Genomic DNA, 22,788 nt, shown 5'->3' with positions numbered 1-22,788 from the left:
GAAAATGATATTATTGATATAGATGTTGTCGAGAATGGCATTTTAATAGCATCCATCACACTTGGAAGATACTGCACACTCTCTCGATTACGGAATGACATTATAAACGAGACTGAAGGGAGTGTCTGCATGGGATTTTCATTCATTTTAAACAACAAAAAGGTAAACTGAGTTTTCTAAAGTACTCATTCAAGATTGGCAAATTTGTTTTATCAAAATTTTAATTCAAAAAATGTAGACATCTCATTTTCAAACTGTGATTTTGTTTCAGATACTGCAAAGAAGAGAAAGCAAGATACAATGCAGAGATATTGCAAGCAGAACAATTCAGATAGTTCAATCATCTTGAACTCAGGTATAATAGACAATTCATATATACTTTTAGCAGACAGTAAAAGCATTATAGAATTCTTAACATTTTCAAACCAAGAAGTGATCCATTGAGAAAAAGTAATTGCATTTATCTTTGCATTTACTGTTGTTCTCTTCTCAAATGTACAAATAATCCTATATGTGGGTTTCTAGCTCAGGCTGAGCCTGGCTTTGGTCCAAGGACTCAGATAAAGGCTCCTTGTCGATATGGCTCTCCCTCGGCTTCTCCTTTTGCTCCTCAGTTACATCCGAAGACTTCATATTTCGTGGGAGAGGCTCATCTTTCATTTTCATCTCCTCAGGCACTTTGGAAGGCTGCTCCTGAACTTTCTGAAACCCATCAAGAATGTTATCATTTAGATTGAAAGATTTCAAATCATCTTTCTGCTCAGTAATCATGTCTACATCAATATTGGAAGGGGATATTGGCTGGTTTAGAATTGGAGGAGATGCAGGAATAGGAGAAGCAAGTCCTAGCAACCTCAAAATTGTATTGGGTCTGAAACTAAAGACATAGTTAGAGCCAAAACTATCTTCTTGCATCTGCCAATAAAGAAAATATTATTTTCAAAAACTGACTGCATTTATGTTAAAAAAATTGATGATTGTAAATCTTTTGACTTACAAACTCAGGCTGCTTCTCCCCAACAAAGTAGGAGTCCAACATGTATTTAGCTGCTATAAGTAATCTCCATCCACAAGAATATGGGTCTTTTTGTTGTGGTGTCTGTAAATAAATTATGAGAATATAAATAAAGATAAACAATTCTCAATACAGAAGATAAAATAAGATTGGTGTTCTTCCACAAACCTGCAGTGCAACTGGTTCAATCAGGTTGAGTAAATTTGTATTTGGAGGACATAAGTCTAGGGCATCAAAAAGTCTTTTCAAGCCACTACAGTACCAAAGGAAATGTGAGAACTATCAAATTTCTTTGATATTGGCATCCTCCATACTCCAAAGTTTCATGAGAATACATTAAGGATAAGACTTACAGGCCTAGCTCCTGGTGGGTACCCTGAAGAGAGTTAAATGTATAACATCTCTTTTGTTCAAGGTCAATGGATATGAGAGCTACAAAAAGAAGAATAATATAAGGACCAGAAAGATAAAGGAACCAAAAAAGCAAAGTACTGTCAAATCTAAAATCTATGTGTACTTACTTGGAGTGGTATGGTAGGAGGATGACATCAACTACTTCAAAATTGCAGTAATTGAACCATTTTGCAATGTCTGCACTGCTCTCTGTGTGATCTCTGAGCTTGAAAGAGATTCATGGATCAGTGATGAAGATCCTGTGCATAACCCCAGGATGCAATTTGCTCTTGAACATGCTACACAAGGAAAGACTCAAAGACTCAGTTTGAGATTGAAAAGGATTGATACTTTTGTAGAAAAATTAATCTTGGAAAACACGTACTAGAGAGTAGCCAGGATGAGGGTATCTGTCAGGTATGAATTCCTCTGGGAAAGAGCTTTTATACAGTCTCCATGAGCTTGAACTCCAAATCAGCCATATCAAAATCAGTGGTCTCTAATTTTATTTTAATTTTGGGCCCCAATTCCAGAAGCCTCTCCTGTATCTTCAACTCCTTAACAAGTGTTTCTGACTCTAGGTCCGAAGATGAATCCTTCACTTGTTGTTTCATTAAATCCTCATAGGCTGACTTCCCTCTAGTCTCATAGTTGTGTGTGACCTCTTCTATCTTCACCACATCCTTAGATTGCTTCCTGATTGGTGGTATTAATAAGATGTATCTCATCTTAATATCATCCCAGTCTTCTGCATTCAGAATGTTATCATATCTGTACCTTACTCTCACTAACGTGTTAATATCCTTTTTCATTATTGTCACCCTATGTGCATGGGCAGCAACTAGCATGGTATCCTGGAAGAACTCTATGAGAAAATCCTCTGGTGCCTCCTGTAGGGTGAGAAGGCCTGTCCTACACCACCTGAATCTGACACCCCAATTGTCACATACTTGCCTCACAAGTCTCTGGAAAGGAGCCATGGGCATTGCGAAGCCAACAGCCTTTTGTGCCTTCCTGATCTCCCTGAGAACCTTTGCTCCCTGATTGATTCTCTTCTTCTGGATTATCTGGAGCATGTGCATGGGCTTGCCCTTCTTGGAGGACTTTGACCTCCCCTTTGAAGGACTTTGACCTCCAGCCCACTGCCAGGTTAGGCCCACTTCCCTTTTTCCTTGCAGTTTCCTTTGTTCTTGCCATCAGAACTGAAAGAGTAATAAGCAAAATATTTAATTAACTTTAAAGATGACATCCATAAGGTAAGCTTCCACTCATTAATAGGTACAATAATAGGAACTATCATGGAACAAAAAATGAAAGAGGAGAACAGGAAATTCAATATGTCATTAGAATAGACCGGAATCCGCCTAATCCACAAGATAGCATGTCAAGGAAGAGTTTGCCAGAAAACGCGATTTCGGAACTTTTGATGGAAAAAAGGTTCATATCGCGTTTACCCACTAACCCATTTGATGGAAAAAAGGTTCTCATCACAAATAATTCCATCTTAGTTATGGTGATGGATTATGAAAGAACGGAATAGCCTAAGATTCTGCAATAAAACGCGATTTTCAAGGTTTTCGAAGCAAATACCCATGGGAATCGCGTTTCTCGACAAAAATGGATTTTCAGGGTTTTCGAAGCAAATACCCATGGAAATTGTGTTTCCCGATAGAAATGGATTTTCAAGGTTTTCGAAGCAAATACCAATGGAAATTGCGTTTCCCGAAAGAAATGGATTGACAAAGAAATCTACATGCACTTAATTTTCTGAAGGATTTTTTTTAGACTTGACTATTCATCGAATATATATATAAGGAATAAAATACAGGAATTCAGTTTGCCGGAGTGATACCTCTCAGATGGTGTAATCCTCTCAAAATGCTCTGTACTTGACTACTACTGATGAGCTGGGGATATGATGACGGTATCTTTCAGTCGGAGAAGGAGATGCTGAATGTGATCCTTCATTCAGAGAACGCCTTTCTGTGGAGGAGATGTTGTACTGAACAGACATGCGAGGAGGTCAAGTATACTAGCACAGTGTATACTTTATGCCTCGGAATTCACGCCCGCATGGCATGTACCACCATAAATGTCACACGTGTATCAACGATACTTGCCACGTGCGTCATTATGATTTGTCCTTGATTTTTGTGCAGACCAATTTTTCGTGTCCTTTTGCGTTCTCCTCCACACAACCATCTACTGACCAATTTCACCATCCCTTTCACTCAAGCACCCATCCAAAGCTGTCCTCTTCAAGCGTTAGCCTCTTACCCTGCACTGCTGCAATACGAAACAGACACAGAGATTCTGCTACAACCCTAAACCACACCTATCAAGGTCACACCTGCATACACTTTTCTTTGGAGGGCATGGACAGAGGAAAAAGAGGTACTGTTTTAATTGCTCTCAATTATATCTTATAGTGTTTTATTCTGTAACTTTTGTCTTGTCGTAACCGGAGTCGTAGTACTTCCAATATGGAAAGGTTGTTTTGAGGGAGAATACGATATAGGATGGTTTTGCTTTAGGGGGACATAATATCGCGTTTTCTAGCAGAGTAAGGCATACAAAGAATTTTCGCAATGAAACGCGATTTCGATGTTCTGGCTGCAAAGACATGTCCAAATCGCGTTTTGTGAACAAAGTATTATGTATTTGTCTGGCCGATACCGATGTATTTTGTAATGGTTTTCTCTCTTCTCTCCGTGTACCTTTATGTGTACAGTTTTGGATAATGCTCCAGCCAAGAGAACATTGGACTTGTCAAAATACTCTATCAAAGATGAGGAAAGTCCAGGTGAGCAATATTTGAATTTACTCCTCTATTTGAGAAAATATGAATTATTTTTTATTTCTGCTATTGTATTTTGCATTACAGCTAAGAAGCAGAGTACCAGTAGCAAAGGAGTAATCAAATCTAGTGAGCCAAAGAAGCTTTTGGAAGAGCAAAAGTCACCAGACCTACAGCTTTTTGAGTTTCTCCAAAAGTCCAATGCCCAAAAGGAGTATCCAACATTTCACAGGGTGTTCAACACTCCTTTCAAATTGACTGACATTATTGCTCAACACAAGCACTTTTTGGAGGAACAGTTTGAGGTGTTTAGACAGATGACATCTGATGGAAGGATTGTGAATAATGATGAAGCTTTTGTGCAATATCAAGGACTTATGCCAAAGTGATAAACTGAGGTATCAATTGAACAGGAGATTTGATGTTCTACCTTGCTGCTTCAAGGGTATCTGCAATCTCCACAAGAGGGGCTGTAGGATATTGGAGGAGAGCTTTGCATTTGCCATTTATTTACATTATGTTAAGTTTGGTGTTTCTGAAAAGTCTACTCAAGAACATGACTTGGAAGAATATGAGGAAGAGAGGAGGAGTTGGCAAGTGAGCAGAGTGAAGAGCTTCAATATGAGGAGCAAATCATTAATCTAGAAGAGGAGAAGTCTGCTATTGCAGCACTTGATCTTATATCTCTGAAATCAGAGACTTTAAGAGATGCAGCTACAGTTGATAAAATTGAGCTTGATAGTTCCAGTTATGCTGTTCCCATCCTTCCATCATTCAAGATAGAAGATAGAGGATAGATGATGATCCCTTGCTGGACCTAGAAGACAAGTTCAATCCTACATTGGAACTTTCTACGTGTTTTAAGGAGGCAAGTAATTTTCAAGAGGTGGATGAAGAAGTCTTTAAAGAGGTACAAGCCTATATGAATCTCACTGGAAGCTCAGCTCTGGCACATCATCCCAAGCAGGCATCAGAACATAGTATCTCATTGTAGAAAGAGAACTTGCTTGAGCAGGATGAGAATATGAAGGTAATGGCATCCTATTTGTGTACTTTTGTGATATTTCAATCCCTACTTTTGAGTTCCAGTGACCATTTAGGTAATCTGACAATATTGTCTACATGCAGTTAGATATTGAAGATGATACCTTCCTCTTGAGGTCCAAAGGAAGCAGAGTTGCTGGCTTGGGTAAACTGTCAAGTCTTTCCCATTTCCTTGCAGACTTATGTAATGCCAAATTGTTAATATACCATGGGACAATGAGCAACAATGGGGAAGCAATAATTCTTTTTTTAAAGTGTATGTCAGAGGCCCTGGGTGGCCATTCCCTTTCATGGTCTGCAGACAAAGTGATATTGATAGAGAAGAGGTCTGCCTTACATATCTTTGGTTATTATTCCGGAAAACAGTGCTCTAGAGCAGGATATTTTTTATCCGATATACTACCTATGCGCTCGCTGTTGGTGTAAAGAATCCTCTCAGTCTTGAGCCTTATGTGGCAAGCACAAACTTATACAGAACTGAGAGCCAGCACTATTGGGATCACCAAAGAAATTGGAGGAAGGAGAAAGTGCTCGAGAACCAACCTCACCAGAACAAGGAAGATCTCAGAGCACTGTGGTGTCATTGATGAAGAAAAAGAAGTCTCCAAGTAAAGTGAAAGGGAGGGTTCCCATTGGTTGACCTTGGGAGAAACCCTAAGGCCATTAGCCATAAGATGATTGTCATTGTATATTTAGCATAGAACAACAATTTATTTCTGCTGTATCTTTTGTATTCTGTATTTTCTATGCATCAAAATTTGAGAACTGTTTTCAATTATGCGGTACACAATTTTTACACTTGTATTCTTTTGCATCCACCACAAAGGAATTGTAAACACACATTCTGTATTTCTATGCATCAAAATTTGAGAAGTGTTTTCAATTATGAGATTATGAGATACACAACATTTACACTTGTATTCTATCCACCCATTTGTGATCTACAAAGACCTTTGATTTTCTCCATTCAGCATGTCTCTCTGCTAAATTTGAACTCTCTAAAATTTTCTATCTTCTCTGCTTCTGAGCTACTTGAAAGGCTATCTTGACTTGAGATGCATTGACCTTTCTCTTTGTTTTGATCTTTTGAAGTACGCCTCGATAAAACCATTGAAAAACTTCCTTTAAATTGTTGCCTTCTGTTTTCCTCCAAAATGTTGTGTATGTCTAAAGAAAGCATTACGGGCCATGTAGTATGATTTTTCCATTCCTTGTGTAGACCAGATTCTCACCAAATTGCAGGGCATCCATACTTTTTTACAACAAAGAATGGAAGGTGGTTGTAGATAATATGTTGTTTGGACATAGAAAGAGTCTAGCATTAGAAAACACAGAAAATACAAATCATTTTGCTCTCAAAATTGAACAATTGGGTGGAAGTTAATGTTGTCACCATGTAATGGGTTATGTTGCAGGTTGTCCATGCTTCCTTCATTGCCTTTCCGAAATTCTTAGCCTCTTTCTGAAATGCTTGTTGATCATTTTTGTTCCAAGAAACTTTGTCACAATAAACAAATAGCTTGTCCAACGATTTCCACACCTCAGCCTTGACATCTCGTGCCATCCCATCTACCTGATGATCTTTTACTGCATTGTGGACTATATTTTATTCTGGATATATATTGTGATTGTCTACCCCCTTTTCTTGTTGTATTTTGTGGACTTGATAAAAACCTTCGGGCCTTTACTCCACCAATGGATGGCTTGATAGGTACCTCTTTACCATTTGTAGATTTAGATCTTTTGTTATATGAACATCTCCACCTTTTAGACCAATTTTTGATAATACCGCTTTCAATGATTGTATTACCTCTTTTCTTTTCACCTCAGGCCAAAGTTTCCAGGCAAATCTAATATATAGAAAAACAAGTTTCTCAATAATTCTACACAATGCATGCAATGTGCAAATGTGAACATTGCATAATGGAATATCAAGAACTGCTTTAAAATTTGGATCTTCCTTGTCCCTATTGGGTGCTCTTCTCCACCATTTGAAATCCAAGACATGGGCTGGTTGTTTACAATACAAGCAAGGAGATTTGGAGTTACCCCCTTTACTGATATTGTACATACACTTCAATGTCTTAAGATCACCTGCCATATGCCATTCTACTTGAAAATCACCTTTGCCTGGAACATGAAGATGACCCCCTAAAATTTGACTCCTTACAGTTGAGGGTATATCTGTCTGTTGAAAAACCCAGTTAAGTGTTTCATGGTCCTCTGTATTCACCTGCCATTACAATAGAATGATATATGGTAGAAGTTTATGAAAAAATATACATGTATATTCAACAAATACTAACACCAAAATAAGAAAATCCATACCTTAAATGATCCCAACCACCATACATGTTTTTCTGATTGAACGCTAAAGTACTTTGAACTGGTGTTTGTGTGATTGATGGATCAAGTGCCCGATTCATCAAGGTAATAGTCACTCTTTCTATCTTCTTTTCCTTTACAATTTCCTCACAATTTCACATTCATCAAGCTTAACAACAAACTTTAAAAATCCCTACATTCCTCAAATGTGATGTTATAAAACTCCACCATTCTTCTCTGTAATTGTTGCAGCTCCACAAAAATATTATTCAAAGGATCATATACAGTCCTTCCTTTGGCCCCTTCATATACATTTTTGATATGTAAATATTGTCCAATGAAGTCATCTATTTCCTGATTTAGAAGACCTCTTTGACGCCACACTGCTCTACTGGGGTGGATAACAATACACGTTTTATCCGATGATCTTTGAGAGTAGAAGAAACGATGTTAAAGATTGAAGCATATCCTTTTCTACTCACCCCACTCATATCTAGGGCTTCTTGAATTTTTTCGACATCAACTCTACTTTCTGATATAAACTTTTCGACAGCATCACGTTTCACCCTTTTGAACTTTTTTTCATCTATCAAGCTCTGAACGACAACTTTAGAGACTAAACCTTTTATTTGCTTCACTGGAACAAGATTGGAATTTTCATTTACTTTACCAAGCCTTAAAATTTTCCTACAACAAGAAAGAAACACATCTACAATTATACAATGAGACAATTATAACTCACCATTCGTTTAAACAATTTGGATGCTCATTAATGGAACTTAACAATGAGATATCGTCATACCTTGCTTTTTGAATTCTGCGCTTACATCCTCCAAAGCCAGCCTTCAACTCTGCAATGTTCCGGATTTTTTTATTCCGTAGTCTCTCTCCTAATACAGTGCCTTTTCTCCTCGCTTTCAGTAGCATTGCCTTTGTCTTTTTATGTTCTTCCTTCTCATTTTCTAGAAGTTGCTTCAATGCCACACACTCTATCTTATCTTGCCTTCTGTTTTCCTCCTCTCGTAGATATAAATTCTTGTACATATTTGCATTAGCACATTGAGCTGAGACGTATCCATACAATCCATTTACTCCATTGCCTACAAACTTCAATAGAGTTATTGGATTAGAGAATGGAGGTGTTGAATTTCTAATGATGCATGTTGGATAGATGCCTCCGTCACACCACAAGTCTATATGCTGCAAACCTCCTTTTCGCAGCATGTCTCTTTGCTCAGTGCATAGATGCAAACTCTTTTGGCGCTTCAATATCGGTGCATACTGTTGTTCCAAGTCGACATGGAAATGATGAAGTCATTTCCTACTGGTTTCTCCTTCTGCCATGTTTCGCAACAATGCGATGTATTCTTTCTTACTATATATTATTTTGTTTGAGAGTTGAAGAAGGCGCTAAACATTTTTAAATTCGAAATGAGAGGGATTAGTTATGTAATACTGACCGAAGAATCGTTCATACGTGTGAGCCAAACCTATGAAAAAGGTATATTCTCAAAGCTTTTAATGAGATAAGACCTCGTTGTTTGTGAGCAACAGTATATTTATTGCCTCAAACTGACGGTTTTGGACCTGTTGTGACTATTTTACATAGTTTAAGAGCAAGATAAATAAGAAAATAGTGAATTTCTTACAGGGTCCCAAAATGAGCTCCGAATTCTTCTAATGGTGGAAATTGGCAAAGGCAGCAAGATAGTAAGGTGAAGTATCTTGCAGATATACTTCACGTTCTAAATATTACAAAGAATTTGGTTTCTGTTGGCCAGATGATTGAGTAGGGTTTGCATGAATGTACTAGATGTTGTGTATTCAGATGTATGGGGTCCTGCAAAAACTACATTTACGGGTGGCTGCATGTATTATGTAACATTCATTTGATCATCACATGAGGAAAGTGTGGGTGTATTTCATGAAAAGGAGGAGTGAAGTTTTCACTCATTTTCAGAATTTCAAAGTGATGGTGGCTAAGAAGCAGACATGAAAGCATGTGAAGTGCCTAAGGTCAGATGGAGGGGGAGAGTACTTCTCCAATGGGTTCTCTGATTTTCTACAGAAGAATAATATTCAAAGACAGTTAGTTTACATGTAGATACACTCCGTTAGCAAAATGGAGTTACTGAGCGAAAAAAGAGGCACATTACAGAGATAGCACAAGCATTGATGACACAGAAGAATATACCGCATAGCTATTGGCTTGAAGTTGTTTCTACAACAATTTATATCATGAACATGACCCCTACTACAGCCATACGTGATGTAATACTAGAGGAGAAATTCAGGCAATAAACTTGATTTGTCTCACTCAAAAGTCTTTGGATGTATTGCCTAGGTGCATGTACCAGATATGAGTTGCGTACGAAGCTAGATCCAAACATAGAAAAATGTGTGTTTATTAGATATTCCCTTGAGCAAAAGGGATATAGATGCGATAACCCTACTACACATGAGTTGAGGGTAAGCAGAGATGTTGTGTTTGATGAAATGAGTAGTGGTATGCTGCTGAAAAAGATGTCATTGTTGGGGTTGATGTAACTAGAAATGTGATTGCACAGAATGTAAGTCAGCAATCACAGTCATTGAGTGGACCTGGAGAGTCCTCTTGTGTTGGGTCTATTGATAGACCATGGAATGGCATGCTGCGTCAAATACCATTCTTGAAAATGCAACTGGCACATCACGAAAAAACAAAGAGAAGTTTGGTAAGCCTCTTGGTATGCCCGACATTTATGTAGAGCATTCTTATGTTGATGGTGAGTCTAGAAGCAGAGCCTTGATGATAAGTTTGGGATTCTAGCTATTAGAACACCTGGTGTAAGAAAGACAAGAGAAGTTGCAAAAATGTCAGGTAGTGATCATGGAGAACATGGGTCAAGGAGATTTAGAAAACCCGTTGACATGTTAACATATGATGGTTATGTGGCTCATCATTATGCATATATGGCTAAAGTTGTGCAAGATGTCGAACCCACATGTTTTGAAGAATTTATTTGGAATGTAGATTAGGAGAAAGCCATGGATGAAGAAATGGTTGCATTGAGTGCAAATGAGACTTGGGACTTAGTGCCATTGCATGAGTACAAGAAGACTATTGGATACAAGTGGATGTACAAAATAAAGCACAACTCAGATGGAAGTATTAGCAGGTATAAAGCAAGATTGTTTGCCAAAGGTTATGCTCAAACTGAATGGGTTTTACATCAAATGGATGTTAAGAATGTGTTCTTGCATGGTGATTTGCAAGAAGAAGTGTATATGGATTAGCCACCAGATTATGAAGATGTGGGTCACCTTGATTTTGTATACAAGTTGCGTAAAGCTTTATATGGCTTGAAACATGCACCGAGAGCATGGCATGATAAGAAAGCACAATATCTTATCACCATTGGCTTTCATGTGGCAGATGCTGATCATTCACTCTATGTGCGGAAGAGTGATAAGGGCCTTGTGGTCATCACAATCTACGTGGATGACTTGATTATTGGGGGTGATAGTGGAGAGAAAGTTGAGAGTGTGAAATGTCTCCTCAAGCAGAAATTTGACAAAGGATTTGGGTGAGCTGAGTGGCATTGAGGTTATTAGGATAGCCAAGGGCATATGGTTGTCACAGAGGCAGTATACATTGGACATGTTATCCAAATATGGTATAGCTAGTTATAAGCCAATTTCTATGCCATTATATTCAAATGGCAAGTTGAGTGCAGTTTGCGGGTGAGTTTTTGGAGAACCCCACTATGTATAGGAAGATAGTGGGTAGCTTGATCTATATGATGATCACAGCATGCCAGATTTGAACTATACAGTTGGATTGCAGAGTCAGTTTATGTAGGTTCCTCGGAAGCCACAATTGGATGGTGTGAAGCGCACATTGTGCTATGTGAAGTCTACAGTAGACTATCGACTGTTTTATGAGGCTGGTACAAAGTTGCAGGTGTTTGGATACACCGATGCAGATTGGGCTTGATAGTATCGTAGATAGGAGATCTACTAGTGGATTTATGTTTTCCTTTGGGAGTGGTACAATGACATGGAACAACAAGAAGCAGCCAACAATTGCCTTGTCAAGTACAGAGGCAGAGTATAGGGGTGCTGCAATGGCAACATGTGAGTTAAGCTTGGTTGCGCAAGCTACTTGGTGATTTAGGGCTGCAGGTTAACAGACAGGTTGTCATATTGCGACAACCTTAGCAGTATACAGTTGGCAAGGAACCTGATTCCTCATGCACGGACCAAACACATAGAGGTCCATTATCATTTCATCAGAGAGAGAGTCTTAGCAGGAGACATTGACCTCATGTATGTTAGCACAGAGGAGCGGGTAGCTGACATTTTCACGAAAGCCCTGGGAGCAAAGAAGCTTCGCAGATTTCGGACTATGATTGGAGTCCTAGAGATGGAGTTGAGCTAAGGGGGGAGTGTTGAGATGTCAAGCTCAACACGAGCTAACAGTTATGATATGCCTAACACTTATGGGTGACCGTTTCCGTCACTTACATCACTGGCTTGTTTGGTAGGATGCTGATATGATAGATCTTCGCCATTGATTCTACAGTTGGACTACACCAGCTACTAGTCCACCACTAAGTTATGGCATACTTATCTTGCCAACTCACTCACTTAGCGTGTTCACATTATGGACCGTATGTACATAGTACTTTAGTAGTTATGTTGTATTTCCCAAATATTTATGTAAAACCCTTTTGTTGTGAAAAAGAAGAAGAGCAAATTTTTAGCATCTCATCTTGTGTGTTCTCTTCTAGGGTTTGTGTAAAGTGTGTGTGCATGCAAGAGCTCAAGCTCTCTTCGTCCTTGCATCTTTTCAAAAAACTAGAGCACCACAAGGAATTACGAAGAGCAATTACGAAGAGCAAGCTTGCACCTCATGTCACAGAAAAGTAAGAAAGAAGGTGATATTGAAGGCCAAATGACCTGAGAGCCCCAATACATAACTAAAAGACCTTGTGGGTCTTGAGCCAAATGTATAGTCGAGAAAAGAAAAATACATTAAAAAGAGGATGAAACAATCTTTAATTATGGTAAAGTACAGTGCAGTTGGGTGCTGCAACATGATATCTCAACAACCTTTTTAGTGTACACAGTAGCTTTGTTGTAAGTAAACTGGGATGTTGGCATATACTCTATATACTGCTCGAGCAAATTGCTTCAGCAGCCAGGCTTTTGAGCACACCTGGGCAAGGATCATCTTCTACAAGGGTGCTTGTTGTGGACAGTTCCAGAGAGCATGCCTGTTTCCCAATGCAGGCCTGCAATACATTTGTTGACATCAGTGATACTGTTCCAAACTTATGCAGGAAGGTTGCATTGCAAGAAAAACATTTAGCCCTATTGAGAAATCACAGCCCAAATCGATGAGCAGCAGAACATGCAGCTTTTGCATACCTCTTTAACAATGTTGACAGACTTCTCGGCATGGCAGCTTCCTTGCCTGAAGAATTGGCATGATCCTTGAGGGTTTCCATAGCTAGCAAACTCGATAGATGAGATCCTTTGATTCTGCCCACACTCAAGCCTCATTGCAGGCTTGAGTGTTTCGGTTGAACTCGTGTTGATCATCAGCATAGGGTGTGTTTCTGACACACGGGCACAGACTGTTCCAGGGACTCTCGTAGCAAAAGTAATTTTGGAGGGATCACCACCAACCTCCTCAAGTATTACCAGTAGGTTTCCAGAAGGTTTTAGCCATGACCTTGGAATATGGAACCTGTAAATATTACCCAATTATATTGATTTGCAGTTGAAAGATTTGATTGTTGTGAGAGAGTCAGATCAGACAGGCCAAAATGACGAATGAGACCAACAAATAGACAACATGAAGACCGTGAGAGGGAGAGAGACAGAGAGACTTGCCATCTTTGTGAAGGCTGACCACAGTTTTGATCGCACTTAGTCGGGTCATATACACCTCGATAATCACATTCACCATAGCACCCGAGGTTTGAAGACAGGAAGCTAGACCAATACCGGCCAAGACCTTTCCCATTCACCCAAGCTTGACCCTTACCCATACTCATGAGGTCCAAAGCAACTGGGTCACTTCCAGGTGGAGAATTGAAAGTTGTCTGTAAAAATAAAGAAGATTGTTATGCCTGCAGAAGCTTCTTTTGTGTGTGTGTGTGTGTGTGTGTGTGTGTGTGTGTGTGTGTGTGTGTGTTTTCTTCTCATTGATCAATCATCCTAGCATTTGAAGTGCATGAATCATGTGAAATATAGAGCACGTGCAAATGAGAGCATTGTTTCCTACATTGCTGCTCGAGACAGCATTTTTAATAGATGTGGACGGAAAGCAGCCTTACCTTGTACCATGTCATTGGTTGATATGCAGGCAGCTTTGGCGTTGAAGCAAAGTCAGCATAAGAGTTTTCATTTTCAGCATAAAGCTCTAATTCTTCACCCTGCAGCCCAATCTGTTTCCAAAGCATCAGTACAACTCATGTAGGCGCTGATTTGGTTTTAGCTATAAGCAGACCTAATTTGATTAAAACCGGTGATAGGGGGTGCATTTGCAACAACAGTGTGGACTTCATATTCTTTGTAAAATAGTTTTTCATAGATATTGCAACACTAGAAGGTTTGTAAGTTTGGAGCTCAATATAAAGTTGATCTGTACCTGATATGTCCATTCTTGTGATGAAAGATCTACTCTTTCACTTCCTATCACTTCTATGAGTGAGACAGGTCCATCGATTCCAGCACCGGCTTTGTCGAAAAAGGACCCATAGTTCTGCAACAAAGTAAGAAATTCACATTGATGTCATCCCTAAGGTTTCATTGGTAGTTGAAAGCCATCTAGTGACAAAAGATCCAGATGTTAATTAGAGGGTTACCTTGAGGCCAACAGTTGTGCTCAAAAGGGAGAGCTCATTTTTTCCTTCTTTCAAGTCCAAAGGAAGTTGAAGCTGAAAGTTTGGAAGATCATAACTTCCATATCCATTCCCTGGCCAATACATTTTTTTCACCCCGTCAGATAATTGTCTCACCTCTGCTCATTTTGATACCTCTGCTTTTTTTTTATATGAAAAAAAGAGCGTTAGATGGAAAATCTCCCTTACCTAAAAGCTCCCCATTCAAAAATATAAGCATATTATGTCCAAGTGACTTTATTGATAAGCGTTGTCTTGCAGTGCTTTTGTTCTTGATGTAGAGGCTGTTTTTTTTAAAAAAATGAAGGCATTAACTCTTATTAAGCTAGTACACCCCTAAAGAGATTGAAGTTTATATAACAATCCAGGTTTTGAAAACAGAAAAGTTTAGTACCTTTGTGTGTACCACAGATAGTCGGTGGTATCTCTTGTAGTGTTGATATGGTCTTTGAATCCGATATACGTAAAAGCATTGCTCCCCCAGGCCCCAATGGGTTCTTTGTAAGATTTCCACACAAATGATGAGTTCTGTGATTGTTGCATGTTATAGGATGGCACAACATGAGTCTGGTCTACAGCTTCCATGTTCATCACAATAGTCTGATGCTTGACCTTTGCAGTGTTGAACATGACATTCTTGCAATCAGGTAATATACTGACTGACCAAGCTGGAAGCTCATAGAATTGACCCTTGAATTGAACCTTTGCATCTCTCCTATGAGCTTTGTTGGCAAGGAAGGCACAACACTCATTGTCTTTGGTTTTGTACACGGTTCCCTGTTAGCCATGAAAAATTAAACATTTCTTTATGCCCATTCACATAAATATATGTAACAGATTGCATGGAAAACTTAGCAATATCCGTGAGTTTTGGGAAATCAATGTTTACCTCTTTTCCTGGACCCAAAGATATGTTTGTAGCTTCACCATAAAGAAGAGGTTTCTCACAAAGCCGAAGTGCCTGGTGTAGATCCTTCAAGTGACCCCACTTTGGCTGTCTCAGCAAGCCTGCACAATCATAGTTACCAGTACATCACTGAGTAATCCCCCGAATACAATTCAATAGAAATTCAATACACCAAGCCATCATCCCACATCATGAACAAGCATAGGTATATACAACAAGCTTAGCTGTTGTAGTCTCGAGTGTAGTTACAAGGTGGTCATGACACAAAAGTGTGGATGGCGAATTCTTTCAAGTGTTGTTATATATTTGTGCTTGTCAATACAACATGCAAATGAATGCCTATAGCATCTCTTCTCCTTTTTGAGGTAATTTCATACATGTCAAAACTAAAAGAATTATTTGAATTGTTAGAGTAAACATGTCAATACAAAATTCAAATGCCATACTACAATGCCTAGAGTATCTTTTCTCTTGTTGGGATAATTTTAAAGACGGTGTAAATCTGATCCCATGCTCTATGCATATACAATGTACATACGGAAAACTATGTGCAGAATACAACAGACTATTTAAGAGCTATCAGTGGATTATAATTTTCTATTCTAGGGGTTTGAATATGCTTTATCCCCACTAAGAATATGTCCATTGTGTAGACATTGTGTAGACAGAAGAAGAAGGGATGTTTAGTACACACCATATTCATCTATTGGAGCATCATAATCATAGCTTGTTGCTATAAACGGTCCACCAGCTGTGCGTCCAAAGTTGGTTCCTCCATGGTACTGAATTCAAGAAAGCTTCAGCAATTAGACTCTTAGCCTTGTAATCTTTCAGACTTAAAACGATTGGCAAAATCATGAAGTGTAATCTTACCATGTAATAATTTTGAAAAGTGCCCCCGTTCTGAAAGAACCGTGCAACAGCGAAAGCAATGTCTTCAACAGGTCGATGAGGCTGTAAGCCTCCAAAAGCAAGGAACCTGTCAACAATTAATAGAGAGGGAAATGAAAACTGATCAGGTAGAAGGAATTGAACATTCAAGGTATAATAAACCAAATTTAGAGCGCGCTTATGCGCACAGACAACCCAACGCAAAATAAGATGTTGTAAAATCATCTTACCATCCAGTCCAATTTTCTGTCCATATTTTAGGCTTGTTGACAGAGTTTGGCTTGAAATTATCGCAGTAAAATCCATTGCATGTGTTGATCTGCAAGAAATATCAAAAGAAGTCATGACAATGTGTATCAAAAGCACTGTTTACACCCCATTAACAAGAATATTTGTGGCAAATAACTTCAACCCTGTCAGTACTTACAATTGGATCAGGAGCATCTTTCTGTTGGCACATCACCCAAGGTACTTTCGTGTCGAGTCCTACAGCCATTTGTGCAGCCCAATGTATGTATCTCTTGCCAGCCGATCCATATGGCTTGTGAATATTACCATACTCGTTCTCAATCTGAGTAAAAAGGTGAAACGTCATTAAAAGCATGATATCTACACCACATTCATCCTGCTTCTTGTCATGCATGTGGTGGACAAAGCAGTGGACGTTAATAATGGAGACAGGAATGGTAGCCGGGAGACCCTTCTGCAGTTAATAATGGAGAGGTGTATCTTTGCATTTGAGTTTCTTTTCAGACCTTGGAGAAGAAAGAGGCATCACCTGAGTTAAGATTACCGGCCCCCCTTGCCAATAGAAGAGTTTTTCCTCTTTTAGCATGCTCACAATCTTCCTTGTAATTCGCTCCATTTCACCCTGGTCACCATCCAGTTGGCAACAGATTTGTTCAAACTTCAATGCTGTTTTTGTTTACTTAAGAAGAGACTACACATAATGACACAGGTACATGCTGGGAATATTAAGCTGACCTTGAATACTGCGTTATCAGTTCTGAATTTTATTCCTGGAAGGAAGTGAAGCCACACTGGAAATCCTCTGCGACACAGCAAAAGAGAAAGGCACATTAGGATTGATGAGTTGAGTCATTCAAAGTTTGAATATGGATTACAGAATGGCCCTCCCAGGGTCATTCTGCAAGTGGAGGCTGCAGCTAGTAGCCATCCACCTGCAGAACGGCCAGTACACCGATGGCCAGTCTAGCCAGTGGGAACTACATGTTAGCATGCAGTAAACTAGGCTTGGCAGCATGCAGTAGGTGAATGACACGATGCTGGTCATTCTTGCTCGTGATCATGGACTCTATAATGGCTATCAGAGCTGGCATCCCCATGATGGACTAGAATGGTGCTAGAATCCATGACAGGCTAGATTATAGCCATTCTAGCCCATCATGGAAGCTGGGATCGACATGCTAGCATAATCGACCGATATGCGATAGCTAGCGACATGTTGAAGTGTGCAGATTGAAGCAGAAAAAAGGCCATGTTCGTTTGAGAGAGGTCCATGAGAGAGCTCTTTTGGGGTGGCTGAGTGGTGTCTCCTGTGATGGGGGCACATGTCATGTGCATAGCCGTGAACATGGCTAACCTCAGATCTAATCCCCGATTTAGGTAGCAATTTTAGGGTAGATTTAGGGCACTAGCAGGCTCAGGCATGGAAGAAGCAGCAAGTCCACCAGGATCAGGCTTCAGGAAACTGGCTGATAGCAGATGCTGTGGTGTGGCTACCATAAGGGCTGGCCGACAGTCGGCCAGGGTACAGGACATCAAGGGAGCCTATAAAAGGCTAGGCCAGCATTCAGTCATAATCATCTGCATGGTCCCCGGGCACCACCCACAAGCTGCTACCATCGTGGCAATGTTCACGTGACACTCTGGGAATTTTGATGTAACTAATGTGGCGGCTAAAGAATTACCCATAGTTCCATTCCGCGCATGCGTACGGTCCAATGCGGAGATGGAAGTAGAGACCAGCCGTTTGAGCCTCCCTTATGAAGCGCACCAGGTCTAGCCTCCCATCGAACACAAACTGCAAAAACATGGTGCCAGTATCACCATCAATATCAGCATATATCTGCCATAATCATCAACTAGTTAACTGCTAATTAAGAAAAAGAGAAATCCTGCAACCCCTAGCGCTAGAGGCGCCCGCGTAGGGACGTACCTTCCCCCGCTGAGGTTCGTGCATGTTCCAAAACACGTAGCTCTCAATAACGTCCACTCCACCATGCTTGGCTTTAGCAATGAGGTCACCCCACATCTGCAAACAGAGAGCCAGAGATCATCATCATCATCATATTCATGATGCCGTGTTGCAGGATAAGATCGCCATAAAAAGCTCCTGTAATGAAAGCAAATGATTCATACCTCAGGGGTGCTGCGAGGGTAGTGGATGGAAGCAGAGATGAGCAGTTTGCGCTGTCCATCTATCACGATGGCTCGCTCGTCGTAAGTCACGCTCCTCACGTCACCACCAGCGCCGCCGCCGGACGCCGTCGTGCTGCAGCGGAACGCCACTATTATGAACGCTACGACCGCTATCAAGAAGGTCGAACGGCGCTGCCGTGCCATTGTGATAGCTCGCTCTCTCTCACTCCGTGAGTGTCGGGTGTGCTTAACGGAGAATACAATTAGCGTCGACCTTTTTATCCTGTTCAAAAAAAAAAAAAAAAAAAAACAACAACGTCAAGGAAAGCATGTATTCACCCATGAAAAGCAAACCAAAAAAAAACGCACATGCAGCCGTTGGATCTCCTGCCCATCCAACGGTCATTTAGCAATTCCGATTATTATGGGGATACGATCATTTTAATGGCTTAATCCGATTATTATGGGGATACGATCATTTAATGGCTTAATCCGTATTAATAAAATTATTTCAATCATTTAAATGGCTTAATCCTATAGCAATGTTCCCTTCTTTGATTTGGGGGATACAATCATCCTAATGGCTTAATCCAAACTAATTAAGTTGAAGCTCTTGTGTTTACAACATAAGTAGCTTTAAAGTTGGTGTTTGTTTTGCTTTATTGCCACTACAATAATAGGGCCTTATAGTCCCTGCGTAGAAATCAAGAGATTGAAAAATCACCCTTCATGGTTAGAAACATGGTTGGCAACATGACTACCGTGTTCGCGGGCTACGTTCCAACCACGTTTTAACCATGTTTTAATCACATTTTAGTAATGTTTGTAACAACGTTTAAAGCCGCAAAACCAAAAAAAAAAATATTAAAAATTCAAGGTACAAATTTTTTTTAATTAAATTTAATTTATTAAGAGCACATTAAGAAGATGAAGATCTCATAACATTTAAGAGCATAGAAAGATATGACATATATTAAAAATTCAAGGTATAAAAGTTTTTTAATTAAATTTAATTAATGATATATAACATATGGAAAAAAGGGAATCATATCCTCAACCATGAGTTCTACTTACCTAACCATGAGTTCTACTTACCTAACCGTGATTGTGATTTATGGGGTTAGCAAATGACAAGTTGTTACAAAGTGAGAGAGAATAATATTAACACTACTAATCATTATCTTCTAATTTTCTCTCCTCTCACACTATTGTTGCTCCTTATAGTTTCATCCTCAACCCTCACATTTCTATTGTTTTGAGACTAGTCATTTCCATTACTTTCTAGTTACACATGGTCCTCGGGGGATTCACCTAAAAATATGTAGGTATACCACGTGAGTTCAAATGAAGGGATTTTTTAATTCAAAATTTTAAGGTAAATTTATAGAAATACATTTACAGAAGGGGATTTTTAATCAATTTTTAAAAAAAACATAAGTCCATAAAGAAAAAGGGATCCTTTTATTCATAAAAAATTCATAGGTAATGGGTTTTTTAAATTCCTCTTAAACACACGTGATATATAGGGTTTCTAAGTAGTGCACCCCTCGAGACATGGCCACAGTTCATCGTAACATGATCCTAAAACAAAAAAAGTAACACAAGTGAAACATTGTTAATATAAAAACAAAGAGGATATAGATTTAGGACTTACTTGCCATGCTTTCCAAGCAGGGTCTCCATAAATAATAATCTACCCTTCTTTATGCACCCTTTCAAAGAGAGCTTCCAAACCTTGTTGTAATGCAAACACGTGTTCATCCTGCATCAGGGTCGGTCCACTACTTTAAGCTACATACATACATTTGGAAAGTCCAATTCACTAGCATAAGACTAACCAAGTGGATTGGACTCACCTTTCTCATATCATTGGAAACTTGGATACTTACCTACCATCTTGGTGGAGCAGAGGCAACCGTGTTGTAGCAAGCTAGCACCTGAGAAAACTGTCTCTCATTGTCACCACGTGACTTGTCTAACTCCTATAGCTTGAAGAGCTCCAAGATAACTTCAAGACGATAGCCCTCTCCTCGCACACACCCTCACACTCTCACTAGAATCAATGGCAAGGCATATGGGAGAGAAGAAGAGATACAAACATGATAGAGCTAGAGAGCAAGAGCATAAGAGGTAAGAGCTTAGTTCTCAATCCAACCCAAGGGAATTTCCCGTTCTCATTAGAAAAGTTCACTTATACTCATTAGACTTCATTGACTTTGGGGTGCCCAAATAGACTTTACTCTGGGTGCATGGGATGCCAGCTTCATGTAAGGCATGGCCATCCCTCATATTATAACTTGAAGTGTGTTTTATGCAAGATTACAACACAATAGAGTTAATCCTATCTTGCTTAGCCAAGCATGCACACATGGGGTATGTCGCATTAAGTTCATAGCTACTCCAAAGCCTGCATGACCTTGATTGCTTAGGCTTGTTTGGCTTCGTTGTTGCTTGATGATGGCTCTTTTTACTCCCTTCACTTAACGTTGATATGGTCCAAGTGTGTGGAAGTAATGTTGGGCACACCCAACAGTTAAGCAGTTAACCTTGAGTTAATATTTCCCCCTCTCAATTCTAGGTCCGTCCTCAGGTGTAGGCAATGGACGTGTCAATAAGGCGAGATTAAAGAATATTAGAGGGATTTTTGTTGGAGGTTGTCAAAGGCGAGGGTACTGATGTTTGTGCAAATGCATATGCCTAGGTGGAAACAAGTAAGGATGCTTAATGCATGTGCTTGAATGGTGCAAGCACCTACTTACTTATATGGTATACTAATGTTGTCGATGGTGAGGATGCTTAATGCATGTGCTTGAATGGTGCAAGCACCTACTTACTTATATGGTATACTAATGTTATCGATGGTGAGGATACTGATGTTATGGTGACCAAACTTTAAAAACAACATATGTCAGTAGGAATCTCAAGAAAAGAGGCCAGACTGATTGAAAACTAGTCTAGATACTAGAAGAACTTGAGTTTTAGTTGTGTTTGAGAAAAATTTAAAAAATTTTCACTTTCTCCACAATTTGAACTTTGTTCTTTTCGTTTTCCTACCTCTCCTGCACGTCACTCATTTTTATCATAGCTACTTCATCTCTTCTTCTTCTCTTGCATAAATTTACAGTATGTTTCTTTCTCTCAACCTCTTTTTCTTCCATCTTAATATTCTAGTAAACTTCTTTGATCTAAGTTTGCTAATCAAGATTTCTTGGTGATTTTATTTGGTTTGTTATGTTTGTTTGCTATGGAAACTTACTGACCATGATGTCATTTGTGGAAAACTTATAGGGTTATTTGTCAACTCGACTACAAAGAAAACTGAGTGCAAGGTATGATTCACAACAATTTTTTAAAGTTTTATTTTAGTTTATTAAGATTGTAAGCCCATCGAAATGGTAGTAATTTTATGTTCTCCCCTTGTAGATGAGCTCTAGGAGAAAACACATCTACAACATTGAAAGTGTGAAGCTTTTCAATAGGAATGATGCTAATGGTAGCTAGATCCCTCGGTGGTTCAAGAAGTTATACTGGATCAGGAGAGACCTAGCACTCGAGAAGCATTCAAGGCAAAACGAAAAGACATTGGTGATCCTAACAAGCATTGAAAAGGTAGGATCCTGGGGTTCTACAAGGTGGCCAAATGGTGCAATAGAGGTCCTTGTGTAGCATCTTTATATGCACAAGGACATAATGCTACATCACCAATGATCAAAGTATAATATCTAAGACAAACAATAAGACTCAGTAAAAGTAATCTTTGTTTTTTGTGTTCAATAGCTAATTGCTTTGTGCTCTATAGCTAAGCATTAAAATTTTCTTACAGCTTTATATCCATTGAATATGCAAGAGTGGCAGAGTACATCACTGGAAAGAATCAATGTCTTCCACATAGAGATAGACACATTGCTATATGACAACCCACCCATCCATTTAGGAACATTTCATGTATATTGTTTTGGCTAATGTAAACAATAATGTTGGTAGACTAGAGTCTATCATTGTCTAGCCAAGAATGTGTTTGTTCTTGCACACACATCATTGTAGCATGTAAGAATAAGATAAGAACAGATATACATGCAATAATGAAACCATCAACAATAGGTTCTAAGGACAACATCCATCTCAGTTGGTTTATACCATT

At 39.3% G+C, this 22,788-nt stretch overlaps 1 protein-coding gene across 1 annotated transcript; it reads right to left on the bottom strand.

The window, feature by feature from the left end:
- Positions 1–507: 507 nt before the first annotated feature.
- Positions 508–22,573, bottom strand: LOC147633046 (beta-galactosidase 8-like). Its single transcript, XM_086805677.1, has 25 exons — positions 22,471–22,573; positions 18,648–18,742; positions 18,445–18,540; positions 18,197–18,309; positions 17,250–17,316; positions 17,044–17,136; positions 16,693–16,836; positions 16,496–16,584; positions 16,248–16,353; positions 16,069–16,156; positions 15,357–15,475; positions 14,862–15,244; positions 14,657–14,751; positions 14,432–14,541; positions 14,215–14,328; positions 13,901–14,011; positions 13,455–13,666; positions 12,987–13,308; positions 12,733–12,850; positions 2,359–2,610; positions 1,858–2,156; positions 1,537–1,634; positions 1,184–1,268; positions 998–1,099; positions 508–915 (listed from the first exon to the last, which is right to left on the bottom strand). Exons 1-25 carry the CDS (start codon positions 22,571–22,573, stop codon positions 508–510), a joined length of 3,822 nt encoding a protein of 1,273 aa, XP_086661803.1.
- Positions 22,574–22,788: the final 215 nt, after the last annotated feature.

This window comes from Cibotium barometz, chromosome 12 (genome assembly GCF_041138505.1).
Source record: "Cibotium barometz isolate CiBa-2024 chromosome 12, ASM4113850v1, whole genome shotgun sequence".
NCBI classification, from domain to species: Eukaryota; Viridiplantae; Streptophyta; class Polypodiopsida; order Cyatheales; family Cibotiaceae; genus Cibotium; species Cibotium barometz.
This window is presented reverse-complemented; position numbering and strand designations above follow the sequence as displayed.

Excerpts from the sequence above, each read along its gene's own strand:
- LOC147633046 (XM_086805677.1), bottom strand. The coding sequence starts at position 22,573 with ATGGGTGGGTTGTCATATAGCAATGTGTCTATCTCTATGTGGAAGACA. Across the intron at positions 2,157-2,358 it reads TCCAGAGACTTGTGAGGCAA|AAGACTGGGATGATATTAAG; the intron begins GTATGTGACAAT and ends TTCTGAATGCAG. Across the intron at positions 1,269-1,536 it reads CTCCTACCATACCACTCCAA|TGGCTTGAAAAGACTTTTTG; the intron begins GTAAGTACACAT and ends TTGGTACTGTAG.